At 39.0% G+C, this 25,621-nt stretch overlaps 2 protein-coding genes across 13 annotated transcripts in view; one reads left to right on the top strand and one right to left on the bottom strand.

Annotated features, from left to right (window-relative positions):
- Window positions 1-18,737, top strand: part of Katnal2 (katanin catalytic subunit A1 like 2) — a 100,331-nt gene extending 81,594 nt beyond the window's left edge. For 9 of the 11 annotated variants that reach the window (XM_033757566.1, XM_033757562.1, XM_033757563.1 and 6 more), the window contains 4 exons: window positions 947-1,057; window positions 16,524-16,686; window positions 17,697-17,799; window positions 18,321-18,737. In XM_033757566.1, the coding sequence (XP_033613457.1) occupies window positions 947-1,057; window positions 16,524-16,686; window positions 17,697-17,799; window positions 18,321-18,460 (517 nt within the window). In that variant the 3' untranslated portion in view covers window positions 18,461-18,737. Of the gene's footprint in view, window positions 1-946; window positions 1,058-15,157; window positions 15,236-16,523; window positions 16,687-17,696; window positions 17,800-18,320 lie in introns of those variants that run through there. The other 2 variants (XM_010621661.3, XM_033757570.1) reach the window with 2 other exon arrangements.
- A 3,964-nt stretch (window positions 18,738-22,701) lies between these two features.
- Window positions 22,702-25,621, bottom strand: part of Hdhd2 (haloacid dehalogenase like hydrolase domain containing 2) — a 49,589-nt gene continuing 46,669 nt past the window's right edge. For both annotated transcript variants that reach the window (XM_033757571.1, XM_010621662.2), the window contains exon 7: window positions 22,702-24,083. In XM_033757571.1, the coding sequence (XP_033613462.1) occupies window positions 23,980-24,083 (104 nt within the window). In that variant the 3' untranslated portion in view covers window positions 22,702-23,979. The remainder of the gene's footprint in view (window positions 24,084-25,621) is intronic.

Raw genomic sequence — 25,621 nt, 5'->3', positions numbered from 1 at the left:
ATTTACTTATCACAGTCATTTTGACTTTGGGAAAGAACCAAAAGTCACACAGTGGTGTGAAATCTTCCACACAGAACGTCACATCACCACACAAAAAGTTTCAAATTTTGGAACACTTCAGATATTGGATTTTCAGACTGAGGGTGCTCAATGCATATATAGCTTTTTAGAATCCATGGTTCTTACAACCCAGGGTATAAGGTGGATGAAGACATATTGTAATGTTTTTATTTGACAGAAATTGCTGTGAACATTTTGAATTGATTCAGGACATCAAGGCAGCCACAATGGTACAACTAAAGACACAAAACAGCACTTCTAGAACTGCTTCAGAAAGTGGCGAGAATGATGGGATACGTGTGTTTGAAGTAAAAGGAGTATTGTGAGGAGGATCAGTGCCAATGTGGCTTTTACTGCAATAGTTTTTTTAAAAAATTAAACATTTAGTTTGGGATTATACGATTACAGTGTATATTGTGTTGTACAAAAAAATCCACTGTATTTTGTGATTGTGCCTCATAGTTCTTCTCTCGTAACAGTTTAGAGCTATAAATGGCACTATAACAAATGCTGTATGAGATACTTCCAGGCATGCTATGTAAATGAAAGTGATTATTCTTAATTATGCCTTTGTGGAAAGGTTACATAATGTTGCAGATCCACACAACTGGGCTAGATTAAATATGCCAGTGGCAGTGTTTACCTTTCAGTTATTTTCTAGTCCACTACTAACTCTAGATTTTCTTTTAAACGACATCTTTATATTTATTTATTTCCTTTCTACTATTTATTTCTATGTGAAAATAGTACCATATTGTTTGTTTTCTCTAAGTCCAGTATGAGTGGCTCCATTTGCTATCAGGACACAACCCTTTCTAGCGTCACTCTTGCATGAGGGCAAAGGCTCCACCACTTGAAGGAATCATGTCTCCTCCTCTCTCTGCAGAGGAGAACATGAAGGCAGCCTGAGGATGAAGACAGAGTTACTGGTGCAGATGGATGGGCTGGCACGCTCAGAGGCTCTCGTATTTGTCTTAGCAGCATCTAACCTGCCATGGTAAGAGATCAAGAATGCACATATTGAACATATTTCTTTGAGCTACTAAGTACAGACGAAGATTTTATAGTGACCACTTCAGGCAAGGCCCAGATCCGTGAAATTAATTTGAAGGCTTACACATATACCCACTGCCTGCTATCTGTACCATGGGAACATCTACCTTGATAGAACACAGGCCATGGCTACCATTGACAATATTTAAAATGGACATTTTGAGGTTAAAGCTAAATTATATACATAAGTTCTCTGGATCATCTACATCCATAGATTCAACCAACTTCAGATTGAAAAGAGTGGGAAAAAATTGTGTCTGAATTGAACATGTATATACTTTCTTCCTCTTCTCATCATTTCCTAAACAATAAATTATTTCCTTGCATATACACTGTATTGTAAGTAATTTAGAAATGATTTAAAGAATACAGAAGGATGCCAGGCATGGTGGCACATGCCTGTAATCCCAGTATTCAGAGGCCGAGACAGGAGGATCGCTGTGAGTTCAAAACCAGCCTGGGCTACATGGTGAGTTCCAGGGAAGTCTGAACTACATAGTGAGACCCTGTCTTGAAAAAAAAAAGTATATAGAAGTATGTACATAGGTTATGTGCTAAGTTATTTCATATAAAGAACGCGAACATCTTCAAATTTTGATATCTATAGGGGTTGAGATCGTGGAACCAGTCCTCCTAAATCTCTCAGGGATGCTTGTAGTATGTTTAAATTAAGCAGGACTTTGGTACAGAACTTTAAAATGCTTAAAAATCTCTAAGTGGCAAAGAATATTCCAGAAATAATATATTTGGAGTATGTCACTATTGAAATTAAACTTTTTAAAGAGGGAAATCTTTTTCTTAATGTGCAGAAATGGAAAGTTAAGTCTCTATTTAAAAATAGAATCTATACTCAGAGTCTTTTATTCAAACTATATCCCAGAATGACTTAAAAGCAGTTCTAGAAGTGAAACTAGAAAAATAAGAGATGTTGATGAGGGAAAAACTATATTTACTAGGAGAATATATTTTAAAATAAGTATAATCCCTTTATAATTCTAAGAGTAATTTTCACATACACGTTGTTTTAGAGCCTCAGGTGAGGCGGGAGACAGATAAAGGAAAACACTGTTATTCCCATTTACAAAGGGAGAGAGGGAGGGAGGAAGGGAGAATGGAAGAAAGCACAGAAGGAGGGAAGGAAGGGAGCTGTCACAGTCAAAATGAAGACACTTGCATTAGACCTTAAAAAAAGTAATAAATAAATACAATAGGTTATAAAGGAGGGGGTCTCATATATGGGTTCCTGACAACAAGATCTGTTTGCCAAAGGCTTTTCCAGAACCCAGTCTTGCACAAAGGCCATCACAACCTTATATAAAGAAGACTTCTGCAAGGACAACTGTCCTGCAACTGTGTGTTCAACCTTGTTGGTGCCAGACTTGTTATTGATACCCAAACACCCTTATTATTAATGTTTGTGTGAAGGGATCAAACTATGATCTTGCATCAAACTCTGTGAACCTCTTCATGTGGCTTTTAAAAATTTGTCTTGCCTCAGTCTCCTTGAATACATCATAGTATGGTGTGTGTGTTCACATACCATATATCATAACTAGTTAGTATGATATATACAATGCTCTGCTCATCCCAAATAAACTAATTTGTGGGGACTCTTTCTCTGTATGTTACTTAGGTTGAAAATATTTATAAATCATATATCTGACAACAACATATCTAGAATAAAATTTAAAACTCTAAATCAATAATAAGAATAAAATTTTACATGGGCAACAAATGTAAAAAGATATTTCTCCAAAGAAGATATGCAATTGGCCAAAAAGTACCAGTATTTACTGCTATAAATTTCCCATATAGAACTGCTATTATCATGTCCAATAAATTCCAGTATATTGTATTGGCATTATCATTTAATTCTGGAAACTATATATTTTCTTCTTTAATTTCATCCATGACCCATTGGTTGTTTATGAGGGCATTATTTAATTTCTATGTGTTTATGAAGTTCTTGTGGTTTCTTTTGCTATATTTCCAAGTTCATTGCATTATGGTCTAATAATATGCATTGGATAATTTTAGTTCCTTTGCATTTACTTCCTAGTATGTGGTCTATTCTGGAGAACATCCTGTGTGCATCTGAGAATAATGTGTATTCTGATGTTGTGGGGTGAAACACTCTAGACACTAATAAGTTCATTTGGGCTGGGTGTGGTGGTGCATGCCTGTAATCCTAGCACTCGGGAGGCTGTGAGTCTGAGACCAGCCTAGGCTACATAGTGAGTTCCAGGTCAGTCTCAACTACATAGTGAGACTGTCTCAACAAACCAAAAAAAAAAAAAAGGAACTAATAAGTCTATTTGTTTCAAAGTTTGGTTCAGTTTCAGTCCTAATATTTTATTGTTGATTTTTTTTTTTTGGCTAGTTGATCTATTTGTGACAGTGGGGTATTTGAGGTCTTCTGTTACAATAGTATTAGTGCTTATTTGATTTTTCATGTCCTTTAATGTTTGGTTTACATAGTTGGGTGAACTAGTATTTGGTGCATATATATTTATAATTGTTATCGCTTCCTCTTTAATTGTTTCCTTTAAAAGGATGTAGTGATTTTCTTTGTTTCTTTTAATCATTGTTGGCTTGAAATCCATTTTGTCTGCAAACAGAATAACTACCCCTGCTTTTTTCTGAGTTCCTATCTAATGTTGCATTGTGTTCCATCCTTTGATTTTCAGTCTAAGGAGTTCTTTTTTAATTAAATGTGTTTCTTGTACTCAGCATATTTTGGGATCTTGCTTCTTGATCCATTCTGCCCATTGGTTTCTTTTGATTGGTGAACTGAGACCATTAACATGGATGCTTATAACTTGTAATTGATATGTATTAACTTATCTTTGTCATGTTATTTTCCTGTTGTTGTCTCTTTTTCTTCCCATTCTTTAATTTCTTGCCTTGCCTGGTGGATTCATTCTGTTGGGGTTCATGGAGTTGTAATTGTCATTATTTCTTTCTAGAATATCCTTCAGAACCTTTTGTAGTGCTGGTTTGGTGTTTATGAATTTCATCAGGTGTGCTTTGTCATGGAAGTATCTTAGTTCTCTATTAATTTTGAAAGATAATTTTGTGGGATGGATCAATCTGTGTTGGAAATTGTTTTCTTTTAGGGTTTGAAGTGCTGCTATGTATACTTCCAATGGGATTTTTAATCTCCTGGATATTTGCTTGAATCTGTTTCGTGGATTCCATTTCTGTCCTATGCTGGTCATTCATGGTTTCCATCATTTTCCTAAGCTCCTCTATTTTATTTTTGTCTGTATCTTCTCTAGAGTCACAAAGCATGTCTTTCATTATGGTCAATCTCTATAGTTATCTGAAAAATTATTTCTTATTTAATTTTTTCTAGAGCCTTGTTCATCTGCTTCATTACTTCTGCTATTACTACTTCAAAGAGCTCAGGTGGGTGGCTTTTGGACTGTTCCACCTCATTGTCCCCTAGGCTTGTTGTTAGTGAGCTGGAAGTCTAGGGTTTCATCTTATTTAAGTGTCTCATTTTCTATTTTTTGTTTTAGTTTAATTCCTGGGTTGATGCTTGTAAATTGCTTATGGCAAATAACTTTATTGCTAGCATTTAGAACCCTTAGGAAATGACTACTTCTCAGAGGTGTCTTCCAGGTGTAGCTGGCTTTTGGAAAATATGTTGCAAAGTCTGTTGCAAAATCCTACCTCTTTAACTTATTGGGGATGAGAAGTTGCTGTCTACTTGGCTTAGCCCCTTGTTCTTTGGCACTGGTCTATACTATTTTTATGACCCTTAGTCAATCTCAGTGTTGGCATACCAGAAAGAACAACTGATTAGAACAATTATGTCACTTTGGCTAAAAATTATCATAATCAGCAAGAACAATGGCAACAAGCACAACCTAGAGAAATGACAAACTGTATTAACTATTAATTTGCACCTTTAACAGTATGAACTAGATTTGTGGTTATATAACAAAATCTTAAAAATACCCAGAAAATTATATGCAGTAAATAAACCCTCAATAATGTTTTCCTCTGGAGAGAAAATTTGAATGGAGTTGGGGGGGAAATAGAGAAATAGAAGAAGAAGAAGAGATTAGAAGCAAGGCTAGAGAACAAAGGCACATCCTGCAAACTTTGGGAAACTGATGAAGACAGGAGAGAAAGAGGGAATAAATAAAAACAAGAACTAAAAAAACAACAACAAAAGCTAAAAAGTGTGTTCACACTCATATAAAAATAAGAAAAAACAAGAAAAAGAAAAGAAAATAAGAACAAATAAGAAAAAAAGAATTCATATAAAAATAAGAACAAACAAGAAAAAAGAAATGAAAAACAAGAAAATAAGACCAAAAAAATGTCCACTTCAAGGTATGTCTCTGCTGTCGCTGGTAGACAACACGAGCAGAATACAGATCCAAGTTGATTAATTCCAGTAAGGCTGCTGTAGCTTTACTGCAAGGTAATGGATAATCCCAGCAAACCTGTACCTTTATTCCACTGAAGTTCAAGCTGGTCTGACTGTGAGGCTGGAACTCTACCCATGTAGCCCCCAACAGTCTGTGCACCTCCTGTTGACTAAAACTCTTCTTCCTGCCTAGTTGCACCTCCTGCTGAATTGATCTCTGACACTGATATGGAAGCCACTAAATGGAGCCAGCCCACAGATGCTCTGAGTTCTGAGCTCAGTTGGCCCCTCTCTAAGATGGCTTCTTCTCCTGGGAGAAGGCCAAATCCCAACAATTCACCAATCACTGCAGTCCACTGGGTCCACTGCTCTGCTCCAGTGGCGCATTTCTCTGTGGAGTTCTCTGGGGTCCCCGGTTTGTCTGTAGGTTCAAACCAACCTTCCCATATAGTGATTCTGGGCACAAGGAGGTGCAGCCTGCCACTTTCTTCTTCTTTGTTGGAGACTCTCTCTTCACTCTCCCTATGAGCTTCAGGTACTTTCTGAGTTCCAGGGACCTACTTTCCTCTTTCTTCTTTTCGTCATGTTGCTTTATTCCAGTGCTGGACACCAAACCTTGGAGAAGCCCTCTCTCTACTACTTACCACTCTGTCATCTTCCCGGAAGTTGAACCTCAATTCTTTTAATTTCCATACTTTATGTTCTATTGTTCACAGTAAGTCTTTGAAAACCAAAGTATATTTTATACTTTCAACACGCTTAGCCATATTTCACATGTCCAATAGCCACATGTTGGTGGCTATCATATCACAGTACAGGTCAGGGGACTCATTTGTTTATCCCTTTGCTACTGTGGCAGAATTTTGCAGTACCAGGGATTGAACTCAGGACTTTGTACTTGCAAAGCAGATAGAAGAACTACTGAGCTAAATTCCCAGCCCTCCAAATCTTTATTGTACCCTCCTAATTTAATAATAGAATCCCAGTTTTGGATCCTGTTTCTTAGTTGTCCCTGGTGTGAGGTGTGGCCAAAGCCAAGTTTCCTTCCTTATTCCTTGCAAAGGATGATCCAGGTTCAGTTTGCACATTCTACTCTAGACCTGCAATCAGCCATCTATACAGAGTCTTGGTTCTCTTAGATGGGAAATTATATTTAGAGGTCATGGTCTCACAATTAGGAGTACTGTTTGCTATTGGGTTAGCATTGCTTTGTGACCTTTAATTGGACAAAACTAGAAAATGCATAGTTTTTTAAAAAGACAAATAATGAATTCCTGCTACTATTTCCCATTCAGATTTAAGATTACAGGATTTTTACTTAGATCATTTGACTTTCTATGTATCTTTTATCTGATTATGAAAGTATTAGTTAACAGCTTTAATGGTCATTTTATTTTTAGAGATATGTATGCATGTATATTATACTTGTGTATATATTTGAGTGTCTCAGTATTGAGTCAAATGCTATCATAGGAACATTCTGATAAGGAAAATAGTACAGATCTGGCCTATCTGAAATGGAAGAGCTAATGCAGAATGGTTGAACCTCAGCACTCTTGACCTTTCAGACAGATAACTGTCATTGGGGCTGTCCTGAGTATTATAGTATGTTTAGTACCATCCCTGACTTCTACCTTCTAGACGCCAGTAGCATCACCCCCTGGGTTGGGACAATCAAAATATGTTTTCAAGCAAATGCCAGATGCCCCACGGTACAAAACTGTTCCCAAATGGTAATCATTGGCCTAACAAAATTTACAGATTACACAGAGACAAGCTGTTGCATATTTCACTGCTAAATTTTCAAGTTCTTAAAAAAGAATTCCATAAAGTTACTCAGCTTGGTTTTATATGCAGAGGTGTCATATTACGTAAATTATTCTGTATCTTGATTTTTTTCTAACAAAATTATCAAAATATTCTGAAGACACTTTTAAATAAGTACATAAATTCTTCCTTGTTCTGCTTAGTGGTGTTTCGTGTATATGAAAATTTATCCCATTAATCACCTAGTGATGGGAACCTGTATTATTCTTACTTTTTTGCTATTAGAAATAATTCTGCAGTGAGCAACATATATATCACTTTGTGTATTTGCCATTGTATCTATGGAGTAGGTTCCTGGAAGTAGAATTGCTTGTTAGGGGGTTAACATGCATGAAATTGAGGTAGAAACTGCCAAATTTCCCCTCTACAGAAGTCGTACCATTTTGCATCCCCACTAGTGTTACACTTTTGTTACTTAACATTATAGTAAGAATATTTCCAATGCCATGAAATATCCTTCAAAATTAGGTTTTGTAATAGCTACCCCAAATTGCCCCATGTGAATATACCATAATTTAGTTAAATAATTCTTTTCCTGTTGAACATATCTGATGCTCCTAAACTTTTCTCTATTACAAATAATGCTGGAAGGAACTTCTCTATGTAAAAACTTGAATAAAGTTCTGCTTATTCTCTTAGGCCAAATGTCTGAAGGTTGGATTACTACGTCAAAGGGCTTAGATGTTTTTTAAGTCTCTTGTGACACATTTCTTATATGAAGAAATATTTTATGAGGTAAGAATATTCCTTATCAAGAAGATTGGGCCAGAACTTTTTTCTTGGCTTCAGGATCTTAGATAAGGGAAGAGACTTTTGATTCAAGCAGGTGGTATCTTTGGGGGAAATAACTAAATCACATTAGGCTATGTGAAGACTGGCCCTAAAATCCCCAAAGAAATTCCCCACAGTTAGTAGTAGTTCTCATCAATAGCATCTTTCACTATATTGTCCCTTATTGCTTCTTCACATCCAATTCTCTGACACAGCCATTATTTCCCCTGGAGGAGCTGTTGTCTCCTTTCCTGCAGTGGGATTGTGCATAGCTTCTCTTCCAAAGAACTTCTTTCTTGGTCTATAGTATCACAGAGAAGGCAAAAAGGAAGCAACAAATAACAGCTCATCTGTGTCATCTGATGTGTAAATAAATAAGCAATAAGAGGCATAACAAATATTGCATCTTTAATATTACCACTTAAAGTAATAGCCATGTAAGAAACTCAGCAAGCAAAATTAGGGTTTATTTGACCCACCCTGATTGTTGAGTATTCACAAACTCAGACCAATGAGTCCAGAGGGAAACAGAGCACTAAACAGTGCCATTAAGGCAAATGCTATTTCTAGATATTTATTTAGCTCTACAAATAAGTGTGAAGTCTGCATGTGTGAAGCATGCTGAATCTCATGTTTTTATTGCTGCTTGCAAAAGAGCAAGAAATGCAGGAACCCTTTTAAAAATCACATGCCTGATATGAACAAACTTGGATTAAAAAACCAAAAGCCAGGGCTGGGGATTTAGCTCAGTGGTTCCACCACCTGCCTTGCAAGCGCAAGGTCCTGAGTTTGATCCCCATTACCAAAACAAAACAGCACTTAAAAGCGAACTTTTTTCTAACATTTACAGCTAAACATAGGAGCCAAACTCTTATTACACTGAAAATGGAATCATCTTGATATTTTTTGAAGGAGAGAGATCAGCAATGTGTCTCCAGTACCTTCTCCTTATGACTTCTACTTATTCACTTTTTTCAGGCAGATTTGAAACACCCCAAAACAGTTGCTAACCTGACTGTCTTTCCCTCACCCATGTAAAATGACTTCTTCCCATATGGCCTCTCTCCTCTGTGGTGTGATACTTCTATAAAAATGTTTGTTTGTGATCAAAGAATTCAGTAGACATAATCCTAGTTCCTTCCACATAAAACCCCAGGCTTTCCCGGTCTTCTGGGAGAAGCTGTCATCTCAGAGTTCCTGCTTTTTAGCCTTGCACTCTGATTAGATCAACATCTGAACATGGCCCTCCACGGGGCTGTCAGTGTTGTGTAAAAAGCAGGATCAAGTGGTCTAATATTTTCAAGAGATACCAAGTTACCCGTTCAACTGGTCTCCCCGTGGCAGGACTTCTCAGTGAACATAGGATGCACTATGTTGTGACTTCTACGTGAGAAATGATAAAGCAGTACTTTCATACATATTTGATCACTGTATTGGTTCCTCAAGGACTAACTCACAAAGCCAGTGTTTCTTGACAACCCTTTGGGAGTCATGAGTTTTATGTTGTCATTCCGACACAATGAATGTATTTTCCCGTCTTGTCACTAGGGGGAGCAGGCTAATCTTGGAAAGTTTTTCATCTGTACACATTAGCGTTTCTAAATTGCAGGTTTCTCCAGCACCGTTTTGAGATAGATGAGATATGAAAAGAAAACCCACAGTGCTCACTGCCATGTCATTCCTTAAGTACTCATATTTTTTTACTCCCTCTTTTACCTCTTTACACATTTTAAATGTAGTTTATTTTATACTCTACCAACAGAGAATTTTTGTTGGTTTTTGCTTCTGGCTGTTATTAAAGGAAGTAGTTGTGTAGTTTTAGGTGGTGAGCTCATATTAATGACATGGACTCTGTCTGTGGGAGTCTTGTATGTATCCCTCCAGAGAAAATGTATGTCTGACTGTATTAGGATTTGAACCATTTTAAGCTAATTTCTCAGCTTTAAATCTCATGGACCATGCCAGTAAAGACGAGTCTTTGGTTCTGAACTATCAGTGAAAACTCTCTCACCCCAAACTGCAAGGCAGTAGTGTTTCCCTGATGCCTTCCATGGCTAACTGGTTGCATTTTCTTAACCTACCCCTCGTAGTCTGCCTGTGTTCTTAACTCTACTTTCCATCCTGAATGGACCAAAGGTTTCTGTGGTGCTTTATATGAAGCCTTTGAAACTTGAGTGTTTTTGTAACCTATAGGCTGAAACCCCCAAATCAGCCATAACCTCAGTTTCTACTACCCAATCTTGCTTTTTCAGTTTCTTCATTTTAGGTTCCTGGAAATTTTGATTCTCCTTCTTTGTGGGATCAGTTATACATGAAAAAAGTGTTTCCTATAATTAATTGAGTCTTTAAAGGAATTTTATAGCAAGATATTTTTATGTGTCTAGTTGTTTTTTTTTCTGTTTGTTTGTTGTATTTTTTAGGTTTATTGTGGGGTTTTTTGTTTTGTCTTGTTTTGTTTTCTTTTTTCTTTTTCTTTTTTTTTTTTTGGCAATAGAGCCTTCCCATTTTTTTCTCTTCAACTAGGTAATATATTTGCTGGTGAGACTAACTGAGGAGTATGTCTTCCTTGTTGATACTGTAGTAATCAGAAATAATTTTCATTCTTTGTTATAAAGAAATGATGCTTTTTTTTCTTCTGGTACCGGGGATCAAACTTAGGTCTTTGTACTTGTGAGACAGGCGGTAGAACCACTAAGTTAAATCTCCAGCAAGAAATGATACTTTTAACCCACATGTCAATAGGCTATAACTGCTGCTTGCTCCACTCTCTCTTGCTGGATTCCCTTTTCTCTTTCTGAGCTCATGCCTCAGAAGTAGAGATTCAGGGACTACATCTTTCCAGTCGTCTTCAGCAGCACTAACTACCCAACCAAGTGAGTTGGATGGTATTTTCCAGAAACTCATTGTTTCTGTGATTTTCCCTGAAGATGAAAATACAGTGTTTTATTCCCAAGTTGGTGCTGATTTTCTCTATTAGTTTGATCTAATGATGATTACAAAATGGTAATTTTAAGCAAAGCAGATTCACCTTCATAAATAACTCAAGAACCAAAGACAGGCCATTTTATACAAAGCCAATAACCCTGTACCTAAAGTCCATTTATCCATCCATCTGAGTAGTAGTTCCTGAGTACCGATTGAGTATTTTGCCTGATGAAGGTAGAAGGAATCTAAAACCTTTGGTCTACAATCCTTGGCCTCTGGAAGATGGCAAGTGGATCAGACAATCATGAACTATAAACACAAATAACCCTACACAGATATAGCCAGCACCAGGTGCTTGGTAGAGATAATAAGAATAAAATCACATAAGGAAGAGACACAGTTTTTTATCACAAAGAGTATTTTGCCTGATGAAGGTAGAAGGAATCTAAAACCTTTGGTCTACAATCCTTGGCCTCTGGAAGATGGCAAGTGGATCAGACAATCATGAACTATAAACACAAATAACCCTACACAGATATAGCCAGCACCAGGTGCTTGGTAGAGATAATAAGAATAAAATCACATAAGGAAGAGACACAGTTTTTTATCACAAAAATAATCCCCAGCTATGTTTTTTTTTTTTTTTAACCAAAAAGACTTCATGTGGTACAGAGCTCTTGATTTGGGCCTGTAAGAATGACTTGACTTTTTATAAATGAGGTGAGAGTTTCACATGAAGAAAATGATGGAGTAGAAACCTGGAATTAGCAAAAGGTAGATTCAGAGATTGGCAAACAGACCAGTTCGGCCCAGCTGGGAAATGTATAATCCCCTGCAGCATGGCTCATAGTGGAAGGTGAAGGAACCCTCAATGCTTTCAACACTGGCTCCCCACTATCTACCAGGAAATGTGGCAGTTCCTTCATTTGCTCTTTAAGGGTTGTCATGACTGCCCTCTTCATGCTTATAGATGGACTGCAAAGAATTTGCTTACAAAGCTGAAATTTGCTTTTCCCTTACCATACCCAGATAATTTAAACTTAATATATTTTAACTACTCAAGGAACAAATGTGAATCATGTTTGCTTTCCATATTCTATAAGTTAGAATGACCTCTTTTCCAAGAACCACACAGTTTAGCAGGGACACTGGCCATTGGAATCTGGTGCAGGTGCTCAGGTGGCCAGGGGCAAGGCCTTACAGCTCACATAAGCTGTCAATGTGGCCAAGGATGCTGTAGTTTTTATCCAGCAATGGCCCAAGGGATGGCAGGCAGGCCGTGGGGTCTCTGTGCCTTTACTCGTGTGGTTCACATGCCTTATGTACCTCACACTTGCTGGTCATTTTGCCCTCTGAGGTGATGCAAGTACCAAGTAACTAGAAGAAAGGAGACAAGAGAACAGAATAACTAGTGTAAAGATTCAAATAACACAGGGACAGGGACTTAGCTTAGTGGTTAAAAGCTTGCCTAATCCCGGTTTGGTCCCCAGCGACCCCTTCCCCACAAAAATCAAACTGCAGGAGCTGAGGGGAGTGTTTTCTGGTTGCCACAGGTTACATTTTTTATATAGATATATTGTCATAAAGAATGATTCCTGGGTACATTCCATTTGTCCTTTGTTTCCTCCCTTGTATGATTCTATTATTATTGATGTCATTAAAAGTGCATTCATCAGACCTGGCTGTCGGAGAGTTGCACTTATTTTATGCCCACAAGCAGTTTTGAGGTAAATCTCTTGCTTTAGGGCATTAGTTGATCAATACAGACATCTATGGTGAAGGATTGTTTTCCCACCTCCCTCCACAGGACGTTGTTTTCCTACGGCATTCTCGTCTTCCTATGAAGAACCCACTGGTTGGGATAAAGACAACAAAAAGTAGATTCTGCCTCACTTTCAGACTTTCAGACGCATCCTCGTCTGTCTCATCCCCTTGCAGATATGTCCCCCAGAGTCTCCACACCAGCTTTCTGCCCAGAACTGTTTGTCCTCCACACCTGCTACATAGAGGAGACCCAGGGCTCTTGCCCCACCACCTGGGGCTCTTTCTCTGTCAAACCCTCTGGTCCTTGGATCCCAGATTGCCCCTTGAGTTGGTGTATTCTTCCTTTGCAGAGTCCTCCAGTATTTTCCTGATAAAAGATAATGGAGGGTAAAGCTCTTTTAGGCTTTGTGTGTTGAAAATATCTTCATTCTGTTCTCTAACTTAATTGATAGTTTGACCAAGATACAGGTTTCTTCATGGGAAATTAGTTTTTTCCTCAGAATTTTAAAGGCATTGCAGTGTTTTCCTTTAACATCTCACATTGCTGTTAAGAAATCCAGGCTCCAGAATCTCACTGTGAGAGTGAGAGTCTTGTGTCACACTCATTGGCTCTTGGACGTTATACAAGTTACTCAACCTTTCCTAGCCTCAGTTTCCTCATCAAAATGGAGATGATAATGGCACCTACTTTATAAGGCTGTTGTGAGACTTAAATAAATTAACATCTTTAAAATGATTAGGAAGGGGGAGGGCAGGGACAAAGGGAGAAAATGAGAACCAAGACCTGTCATGTAAAGGCACAAGATCCCAATAATGAATGTAACTGTACACTATACCTAAAATGTACCAATATACTCAATTAAAGTGATTAGGACAGTGCCACTTAGTGCTATTTAGGCCTTAGCTTTCATTAATATTTCAAATACAGAAAATTATTTCCTAGAATTGTGAAGTTTCCTTGGATGATGTCATTCATGATATTCCTGCTGCTGTTTGCTTCTTTCCTCTTTTTGTAGAACTCTTGGTACTTATATTTTTGATTTCCTAGGCTAAGTCCTCATTAAAAAAACAAAATCTTTTATTTTCCTTGAATTTCTTCATATACGTCTTTCTTGCCCTACTCTCTGGGAGATTTCTGCAGCTTTACCTTCTTATATTTTGTGTTCTGAATTTGTGTTTTTTTTCTCTGAATATTCTTTATAGATGGCATCCTGTTCTTGTCTCATGGGTACAATATTTCCTACATGTCTCTAAAAATAGTAATTTTTTGAAGTTTCATCTACTGGAGGATCCTGTTTCCCACAGGAGTCTTTTCTCCTGCTGGTCACCCATTTTGAACTCTATCTTCAGATTAGAGGCTTTTCACAGCAATGTCATTTAGTCTTTTTCCTTTGGCTGATCAAACTGCCCAGGGAAGATTCTTGCAGTCTCCTGCCTAGAAGATAAGAGCTTGGCTGCCAGTATTCTGGAGGCAGAAAGCTGGTGTCTCATTGCTCTACTGAAGTAAGATTTTCATGCTATCTTCTTGTTCTCAGTATAGCACCCTGTTCTTATCTGGGCCTGATGTTTCCCAGACCAGGGACCCTTCACTTTACTTTCTGCCAGGTTATGGAGAAATCACTCCTATCTGGCTTTGGAGGTGGAGAAGAAATCTGTGATCTAACCATTTCTTATACAAACTTCCATCTAATCTCATTATTCTCAACCCACCTTTATTTCCGCTCTAAAGGTACAAGATAATGTCAATCCCAAATCTCTTTGGGATCCTGTGATTCAAATAAAACTTTTTTTTGTTTTTGTTTTTGTTTTACTTTACTGCTTCTGCAGCAAGCCCCTTCTCATTTTGATATGTGGGATTATACTTGCTGTTACATTTTACAGCTTTTACACTTTTGTTGCTATATATTATTCTATTGTCTTTGCTTTTGTAGGTTTATGCCAATTACAGACCCTTTTGGTGTCGCTTTAAGGGGGTTTCAGGAGAAAGCTGAAATGCTCACTGCCTCACCTTTAAATGCAGTCTAAGTTAAAGTTCAGCAATGAAGTGTTTTTAATAACACAGATGGCCTTCTGTGAGGAGTCCTTGGGATAAAGGATAACAACTGGAGTTGTAACTTGGCTACAAGCAGGAGTGATGTTCTGAGTACTGAATAACTGGTGTGGCAGGGGGACTGACCAGTCCAAATTGATGGCATTATTATTGGTACCTTCTGGTTGCACATCATGCCCTGAGTGTGTGAGCGAAGGGAAGCCATCTGAAGCAAAGACAAACACATCATGAACTGGAGCACTAGATAAAGTTATGCCATGAAGCATAGATTTTATTCTTTCTTGTCCTTGATCTTACACCTTGAATATAAATGTTGGCTTTGACAGAAGGAAGGCTGTACAGAGGAAGAGATGGCTGGATCTCTGATGTGAGATAAATTTCAACCGGGTGAGGTTAATAAAGACAAACAAATGCAGAAAACAAATCAGGAACTGATGTTGCTGGTAAGGCCACCTTCTCCCACGTCCAGTCTCCCTCTTCAGCTTTTCAGTTCAAGATGGAAGGATAATAAATGAAGAAAAGATACAATCTTTTAACAAATATGCACATTGGGATTTAGGATTCAAATACACTCCCTGGAAGTATATTTCATTTTTCCAATTTAAAAGGAAATATCTTGACATTGATTCAGAGTAAGAGTAAGAAAAATAAGAGGAAGCTTCTTTTCTTAATGTCTTTAGAGTGGGACATGTCTGGTGACAAATGCTGTCTGGTGAAAGTATTTTCATTGTCCTATCAGTGGTTAAATGGAATCAATACACAGGTCCTTCCTAATTTATACTAGAAAAAGAGGTATTTCTCTCCCTTTTAGGAGTTTGAAATTTTAACATGTAAAGAGTTCACAGACTCACACTCAAAATAAAGTTTAATAGTAAGAATGATAGTCTAGAGCAACCAAGTAGCCTCAGTTGCTGAGAAAATTCTCTATTTCATATAATTAACATAATAAATTCCACAATGATTCCAAATAATACATTTGGAATAAAAAAGTTTTTAAAAATCACCACTTGCCACCTCATGAAAATAATTGCTTGAAATAAAGATCATTAACAGATGTTAAAACCATTAGTTAAAAGAGAATGGGAGCTGGGTGCTCACACGGTGTCAGAGTCTTATACAAAGAGTGCATAATACCTGGCAGGAGATGTTTGCCTTATAGTGTAAACACCCAGGAGGGATCATGTTGATGCTGAGTTCACCAGAGCAGTGCAGTGAGGTAGTAATTCACTCCAAAATGGGTAAGAGTTTCAAGAGAGCTCATATTCTTCCCAGAGTTCCCGAGTTGTCAGAAATAATATGCTCATTAGAAAGATCAGATTCAGTAATTTATGTTACAACCACAATGAGAATACTCACGTTTACTTGTTAGCTGGGTTCCCTTCCCACATCATCTAAAACTGCCTCTACAAGAGTAGTCTGAGGCTGCTCTTTTTCCTTTCTCCATCTCTCCATCTTTCTCTACCTCCCTCTCTTCCATTCTCTTATCCTCCCTTCTTTCCTTCCTTCTCTTCTTATTTGTTCTTTCTTTTAACAACTCTTTTTGGAAACAACAGAGCTGTCCTATCCACACAGGCACAGATATAGAGTGAGAGTAAAATGCAGAGTTGCTTCCTGCAAGGCTAAGCTGTTCTCAGAATACAGCTATTGCTTAAGCAGCATGTTTGTTGCCCCATTTTTCTGTTGCCATGGCAGGGAGCTGGACTGTGCCATGTTACGCCGCCTGGAGAAGAGGATCCTGGTTGATCTCCCCAGCCAAGAAGCCAGGCAGGCCATGATCTACCACTGGCTGCCACCTGTGAGCAAGGGCAGAGCCCTGGAGCTTCGCACAGAGCTTGAGTACAGCGTGCTGAGTCAGGTGGGCTTCCCTGGGAGGAGGCACTGTGGCTGCTCCTGGCTGCCACCTGTGAGGGGGACGTGTGGGCCAAGAATCTAACAGGTGACAGTCTGAAACAGGGTTTTGAAAGGTGTTGCTTCCTTGAGATACTTCAAAAAGATCCCAAGCTGCACTAGCAAGGCAGTGGGCTTCTTCTTCATGAAAGAATGAGCTCCTTGTCACTTGGCAATTTTCAGGTAGAAACAGTACAAGCCAGAGGAAGCACCATTTAGATTCAGAGAACCTATGGTCAAACCTTGACCCTGCTGCCAATTAGCTGTGTGACCACAAGAATGTCACTTACTTTCTGACCCTTAGATTCCCCGTGTGTGTTTTGTTTTGTTTTGTTTTCTTGAGACAGAATCTCACTATGTAGTTGAGTCTGACCTGGAACTCACTATGTAGCCCAGGCTGGTCTCAAACTTACAGCGATCCTCCTGCCTCAGCTTCCCGAGTGCTGGGATTACAGGCGTGCGCCACCATGCCAGGCTATAACAATTTTTTGTTTTGTTTTGTTTTTTTGTAGATTCCCCATGTGTGAAATGGCTAGCTGATAAGCCACAACGTTTTACTGTGGTGACTAAATGAACAAACAGAAAAGCATGTCTCTTTTACCCCATTATCACCAGTACCCATTCCCAGTATACTGTAGATGTTTTCCTGGCTTTGGGGCTACACTGCACATGATGTTCTCTGAAGTTCCTGAATGGCAGAAATTATCTTATTTACAAGAACAAAAATGTATACCAAATTCGATTGGCCTTGGGCACAGGCCTCAATAGGCTAACTGGGTAGTGCAGTCCTCCACCAATATTACATGATGTATTCAGGTGGTGTTAGGAAGTCACTGGTCTACTATCTAGGTTACCCACACTTGTTACCAGCATCTCTTCCTCCAGTATCACTTGCCTGGGAGTTTTCTTGTAGTGTCTGTACATGACCGACACAACATCTAAATTGTTGACCAATGGCTGGGTTTACGGCTGTTTCAGGAGACGGAGGGCTACTCAGGCTCAGACATTAAGCTGGTCTGCAGGGAAGCAGCCATGCGACCTGTGAGGAAGATCTTCAGTGCCCTTGAAAATCACCAGGCAGGTATGGGTGAGATCCCTGTGAAGATTCTCTGGAAGAGAAATGTGTGTTTAACAATCCAACTCTCACCAGCAGATGGAGCCTGGTGCCCATTTTTGGAGGCCCTTTACACTGGTAGCACATTTGTCCTTCAATTATCCCTCTTGCACTCAACTCACTCTTCCTATGGTATTGTTTTGAATTGACTTTGCCCCCAGATGCTAAACTCCTTATGGCTCAAGCTTTTATTTCTCTGGCACACACTGATGTTGGGTGGATCCATTTGAGACACTATATAAATATTAAATAATATTTTGATAATGATACATTTAAGTCACCTTGCGGGGGTTGTCTGGGCTTCAAGGGCTAAATCAGTTGCACATTAAAGAATTTTTCCACAGCTCTCTTTAGTCTTGCCTTGTGCCACATTAACTATTAAGAATGCTGCATTATGCATTTTCTTGAAAGAAGGTCTATTAGCCTTTCAAGAGCATTGATCACCATAAGGTTGACGGTTGTGCTATTACCACTGTGTTTTTATTTAGAGAGCAGCCATTTACCTGGGATCCAGTTGGATACAGTGACCACGGCTGACTTTTTGGATGTTCTAGCTCACACCAAGCCTTCAGCAAAGAATCTGACTCAGAGATACTCAGCCTGGCAGGAAGAGTTTGAGTCTGTTTGAAATCACACTTACCCTGACCTGGCCACTAGTTCAACCACAGAAGTGTCCTAGGTTAGTAGTATAAGTAGGAGAAAAACATCATGCTTGGAGCAGAAATAATGATTCCTAAACAGGGAGGAATTTGCACAACTATATTTTGTGGAAATAGAAGATATTTTCATTAATTTTTCATCACGAATGTCAGCAAAATATTGGTGATTTCAATTACATTGATATGTGCTATTACACCAAGCAATGGAGATTTGTCTTACAGTTAAGACTCCATGAAATTTTGACAATTTCCTGTAGCATTCCTGATTTGTAAACTGGTATCATCACTTTGAATAAAAAGGTTTTCCACAGGCCTATGCTTATATCTTTCTTGCAACACGTTCTTAGATCTGGCAGATACCCATCAGTATGCTTTTCTAAATAGCTGAATATATCAGATAAATTTGTTCTTCACTTCCTCTGGTCCTGGTGTTCTAAAGAGGGGAAAAAAGACCAGAGAGCCACCATAGAGTGAATTGACTGTATTGAATCCTTGTTTTTAGTCCTTCATTTTACCCTGGGTCTACTGCATATCCATGGTCCTCAAGGCCTTAACTTCCACAGCTCTATTTTCCAGAGAATATAGGAAACCTCCATTCTCCGGCCATGGCTAAAGGTGGTCATCTGGTTTCTCAGCAGGCAAGGGTTCTCTGGGACTTCCTTGAGTCTGTTTACCAACTTTTAACCAATTCCTCACTTTTCAATCTTGCTTGGTACCTCACTTCCTCTCTACCTAAGACTCATCTTTGAGCTCTTTCTACAGGGTAAAATTTGGTTGTATTTTCTTTATGCTGATTTTAGTTCTCAACACTCCATTTACTTTCCACTTTCTAAATTATCTTCTTGTCCAATGATGTCTCCAGTAACATTCTCTTGTTGGTTGGTCTTGTGAACTCTAAACTTTGTTACTCCTTTTTTTTTATTTTAGTGGAGCTTTGAGAAAGATCAATACATGATTAATCTACCACAGAGTATCCATATAGTTATTTTTAAAAAGTATATCTAAACTCATATAGGAGGTTGGTATGTTGTTGGATGAAAATTTAACTTAACATACCATGTGGTATTTACTTCTAGAGCAGAGGTTAGAACTCAAAGGCCTATCAAAACAAGAAACTTGAGCTAAATGAGTAAAGCTGGTTGTAGGAAAAGACATAGGTGGGGACATGGTGAACTATAGACAGCCAGACATTTTCTGAAGGGCACAGCTGTGATTCAGCCTCAGATGAAAGTAGAAATTTGTATCCAACATTGTCAGCATTTCCAATCTTTCTAGAAAACCCAGTAATTGATTTGCATTTCAATCTCCTGCTTCTCAAGTGTTGGTAACTAAGCTTGACCTCAGCCTCTAGAAATTGCATGACTTGTCCCTACACTTTAGATCACCATGATGGACCATACTTATGTCAGATAACTCCAACCTTACTTTTATTGGCTTTATCACTTATAAATTTCTCAATTTTTTAGGTTGCTTCTACGTGCATGTGCTTTACTGTCTCAAATGTAAGCTCCATTACTGAGGTTCTTTTTTCACTACTATTGAATGAACGAAGCATTCTTTAAAGTAGCACGGGCAAAAATCTACCTGAACACTGTATTTGCTTCAGAAATTGTGACTACTATTGTCCTGAGCACTTAGCTCATTGTATATTATCTTTTTCTTTAGTGAACTTATATAACCATTCTGACCTTTTCAGGGCCCTTTCTATTGTTAAATATATTTGTATATGCTTCAGTCCCTCAACTAGAAGATATTCATCATAGGAGCCAGAGCTACATCTGCTTGCTGTGTTCTCATGTTTATCCATGGTAAGAATTTAATAAATACCAGATTTTCTCAGGCATGTACATCCACTGGTGAAACAATCAGTGTAGAAGTGCATGACATGAAGGTAAGCACTGAAAAAGGTATTCAAAGTTGCTTGAGAGCTATGTAATTTATATTATGATGAATGATGCCTGGTGCTCTGGCGCCTCTTTACTACCCCATAAAGACAGCAACATGCTCTTGGATAGTAGGCCTTGACGGCTGGTATGATAATAAAACAAAAAGTAAAGGCCTTGTGTGTTTATGCTAAAAAAAAAAGGCCTTTGTGACTTATGCCAAATAAATGTGATAGTGCAAATATGGTCCTATGAAAAAAATGCTAATATAAAATACAGATTCTATTACGTGAGGCAGTTTAATGAAATAAATTAAGAATTCTTTTAAGAATTCTTTATTACAGGTGCCCAAGGACTTTAGTTTCATCACGTATGAGCCACTGATCCAAAATTAACTTAACATAATAAAAGTAGATGTTTTGAACTTCGCTGTCTGACATGCTACTCCGTTTAAGTAGGATTCGGGTGATGTGACGACCCCATTATCTCAAAGGAATACCTGACATCACAGCTACAAGTCAAGTTTGGGGAACTCTCATCTGGAATGAAGTGCTCCCCTATCCTTGCCTTACTATTATGATCAGCTCTGACAAATGTAGCGAGAGAGGAGCTAGAGCTACTGCAAGCCTGTGGCTGACTCTGCAGGTGCCAGGGAAGCAGGTGGAACCACCTGTCCTCCACATTGTGCAGGGGCCGGCTCCCAGCACAGGTCTATCACCCATCAGTGACACGCATCCTCAGAACCTTTCTAGTTCCAAGGTGTCACTTGGTCCAGGACAGGATTACAGCAAAAGTGATGCAGACACTTTTTTGTAGAATATATACATTTTAGTCCTTATTTCCACTTTCAGTTTCTTACACCAAAGAAACAATGTGGTATTTAAACATGTATGTCCAATTTATTTCACTTGAGACTATGGTCTCAAAGTCCATCCATTTAGCTATAAATCAAGACTGTTCTTGAAATCAACACGATAGTCTTTTTCAATTATGGGATGGCTAGAGAAGGAAGCCTTTCAGATATGTTACATTTCCTTCCTGAGGCCCAACACAGACTAAGTAGCTGAGATTAAAATTTACTGGAGTGTTTACAGCAATTGTGATCTAAGGTTTTTAGTTATTCCCATGGGCTTCTATGTGGACAGGTCAGTTATGAAGCTGTCTGTTAAACAAATAAATCTCAAACTAAGATTTCCATGGCCCACAGGGCCACTAGAATGGAGAAGAGAAGCCATTTCTATTGCTGGGTATGTTTGCTCAGAAAGTTTCCCCAATTTCTGTGACTGTGTTTACTTGCTGACCCATCACAATGTCCACTTCTACTCTTTGGCTCTTGCCAGACTATCAGATTCATTATTTTCAAGTGCCTAATTGGGTTTCCTTATGGTTATCTTTTAAGGCAACAAGTATAAGTCAATCCCCTTCCTCTATTCATAGCTATGCCTCTGGAATTAAATTCCTGTATTTGGTATTTATTGGTTCAGTTGTTCGAGTGCCTATTTATGTTGCAGCAGATTAAAAAAATAAGAGACTCAGCCCTGTCTAGTGGGGAGGAGATATGTGAAGACCTAAGTGCAGTGTGACAACTGCCACCTGAGCAGAGAGGCAGCACCTTGTCCCATCCTTTAGGCCAGATAGAGGACAGGGGAACTGGGTCTTCCCATTGTTACTGAGTAATGTCTTGTGTAGTCACCTTAGCTCAACTAGAAAGGATCCTGAGGCAAAAATCTTTTCGTATATGCTCATCTCCTACAATAATCAGGGCTAGCACAGCAGCTAGCCAATTAGCTAGTAGCCACTGACACACATTTGATAGTTCTTGGACAAGTAATCACTGACCCCAGCACCAATGACAGGCCAAAGTTGAAAGTGGTTTATCCCGCCTGGTACTGCTTTCTCCTGCTTTCTTGGCTTCTCCCTACAGGCAGCTTTTTCCTGAAAGCCCAAATGCAGTATCTCTCTCTGGTAATCCTCAGGAAGACATTCTCCATACAGGTTGTAAAATGTGGACAGTCCTGCTACACCTACTCAGCATCATTGCAAACAGCACTTACCATCTGCCCAGGTCTAGTAGAAGTGCTTAATTATGGTTTATGCATTTACTGTGCAAAGTGAGCCTGTGTGGTGGTTACCGCGGCTACTCTACTTTATAGAAATACAGCTGATTTGGTCAAGGTAAGGCGTCGATACACACAGTCAGGCTCCAGAAGTGCTGCTCTCAGCCACTCCATGCATCCTGCTTACTTTGAGGAGTGGTGGTCATATCACATCTGTCTTTTATATTCTAGGATGTTTAAATACTAAGTTGGGGCATTTGCAAAAACAAGAACAAACTACCATTTATTTAGCTTTGCTCCCTCCCATCCAAGACCAAGCTGATCTCTAAACAAGCATCAAAACCCAAAGCTCATTAACATCAGCATGTGCTTCAATAAGGTGAACACTACAATGATGTACAATTACATTCTAATAATTCAATGCCCAAGAGCCCTGTAAAACAATTGTGAAGGCCCAGGATTATCACAGTATGCAAATGCACTAGGAAAATCATTACCTATTTAGTCCCTTTCATTTGGGTGGGTTTAACATGAGAAGAATAATCCATGCTACAAGACGAGATTTCATTTTACAGCTGTAGTAACCGAGTACATAAAAGCTTGAATCTGTCCCAATAGCTTCTAAAAGATTTTCCCATAGTGTCAGAGGCAAAAATAATGAAATCTTGCAAATGTACAGTTAATAGGACCCTGGTGGACACTAACTTCAAAAATGCCGGGTCTATAAGACATTAAAGGCTTGATTTTAGTTTCTGTACTGTTCCTGTTAATAACAATGTCTAATTAAAACATCTGTAAAATACTGATAGTTTTAATTTTACATAAAATTTCCAAAACAACTGTTACACAGTATAATAGGTATCTGCAATGAATAGGTTATTAATGGAAATATTATTTTAAATTAAAATCAGGTTCTAAATTTAAATTAGTCATCTCTTGCTAATGAAGAGAAAAGGAAGTCACCCGTGCTGGGAATACAGAAGAAAATCTAGTTTTCAACATCTGTGAAAGGAAATTCTCTCGATCACTTGGTCTGAAGGACAATTCATTTTGCTGCTTTCTGTCTTGTACTCCACTTGGCACTTCTGCTGGGTTTCACAATTGAACTCGACAGTAAAACATCAGCCTAATGCACCTTTCATTGTTATTATTTTATAATTTAAAAACCACCACTCAACTTTATTCACAGTCTAAATCTACCTCCTCATTTCCAGCTAGGAAACAGAAGAGATTGCTATTCCCTGCAGGTGCTTCTCCCCCCCCCAACCCTGCGAACCTGATGAATATTTTAAGAGGAATGGCACAAAATCTCAGCTTTCTCTTTCTTTGAGTCCCATCTCCTTTTACAAAGCAAAACAAAAGGAATTAGCAGGGCTTAGTGGCTGGCTGCAATTCAATATCGTTCTTTCTAATTAATGCACAATAAAAGAGGGTTAACACTCCATCAGGCTGAATGCTATGTGTCTACTGGTGCTGCGCTGAGAAGGGAAAGGATCCACTCCAGACAATGGTTCTGCGTTTCAGGTTGCTTCACATCCACATCATGGTTCACAGCAGATGCTGCAGAATGTGGTCCACAGCATGAGGGAAGCTCTCACAAGTCAGGTAGGGAGGTGGGTTAATTTTTTCTTCATCTGCTGCTCGGTATTTCCCTGAAATGAAGGTAAAGCCAGTGAACAAAGGCCATGGCTAGAATGATAAATTAACCACACCCCTGGGCAACTGGGTCAGCTGGGGATCACCCTTACAATTATTACCAGCAGATCAGGGTCTCCACATTTTCCAAAGCACTTTTTACTGAGGCCTCAGAATCCAAGTAGGCAATTCCAAGAAATATCACATTCAGCATTTTCCCAGGCATATAGTCACAGGTAGTAGGACAATTGACAGTTAAGGTTGCTTTCAAGTTGAAGCTGATGAGATCATTTTCTCCTCTCACCCCCAGCCCTGAAGATAGGAATGGTGATTAAATCTATGCTTTTAAATGGAAGCTCAGACCCCAGAGGGCAGAGACCTCCTCAGTTCCTGAAGGTGACTGGAAACAGCATGTGCTGCTGCCAACCAGAGACCCTGGGAGCCTGGCAAATGAGAGTGCAGGGGGTGGGGGTAGATGAGTGCTGAATGCTCACAGGTCTGGGGCCTAGCAGGACAGGCCACACAGCAGGCACCAAGAGGCAGGCACACTGCCTACCTTTCCTGATTCTGGAATTTCAGGCTGCCTGCTGTCCCCAGGCCTGGCATTCAACTGAAGAGCACAGAGAGGAACCATTGCACACAGTGGTCAGGACAGCTGTTACAAATGTCAGTCAGATGGTGTGGTGGTCACTATTTAAACACCCATAATGCGCCCAACTGCTCTTCAGGAAGAAGAGCACCCAGCACCCTGTAACTCTTGCTTCCGCAACATTTACAACAATTTGTAAGTGTACACTTATTTAATATCCACCTCATCTCACACACCTAAGAAGACTATGAACTCTCAGAGAGCAGGAACAATGTCTATTATATGCCTTCATGAATTCCAGCACCTAATGTTGTGACCAGCTCCTGGCAGGTATTCCCTAACATTTTTTAAAGCAATAAATGGAATAAGCTGGGTGCCATCCTGTAGGCCTATGTTACAGTTTGTATTTAGATATTCCCCCAAAGCTTCATGCAGTCATAGTTTGGGCTTTTCAGAGGTGGCTGAATCTAGAGTGTGTGATGCTGGTATTAAGCGTGTGTGGTTACTAAGTCAGGCCACTGATTAGTTTGGTACCACCCTAATCCCAGTATCCTGGATAGAATATATAAGGGACAGAGAGAGGCTTGTCTTGTCTCTCATTTCCTTTGCTACTTTCTGTCCTCCATAAACTGTTTCTCCTCTGCAATGCCTATCTACCAGGCCACCTTGACTTGGAGCCAGCTCACTATGGACTGAAACCTCTATGAACTGTGAACTAAATAAGCCTTTCCTCCTCTAACTTTGGGTATTTGATATTTTGTCTCAGCAATTAGAGAAAAGTATGACAGCCAGTAACCCCCAAAGTGTGGGAGTCTGAGGCAGGAAAATTGCAAATTCAAAGTTCAAACCCCTCTTGGGGGCAACTTAGCAAGACCCTATGTCAAAATTTTAAAAAAATTTTAAAGGCTTGAGGATATAGTCCAGCATGAAGCCCTGGGTTCAATGTCCAGCATGTCATTTAAATAT

Source organism: Fukomys damarensis, unplaced genomic scaffold (genome assembly GCF_012274545.1).
Source record: "Fukomys damarensis isolate Sample0158 unplaced genomic scaffold, DMR_v1.0_HiC HiC_scaffold_30, whole genome shotgun sequence".
NCBI classification, from domain to species: domain Eukaryota; kingdom Metazoa; phylum Chordata; class Mammalia; order Rodentia; family Bathyergidae; genus Fukomys; species Fukomys damarensis.
The sequence above is the reverse complement of the archived record's forward strand: the minus strand, read 5'-3'. Positions and strand labels throughout refer to the sequence as shown.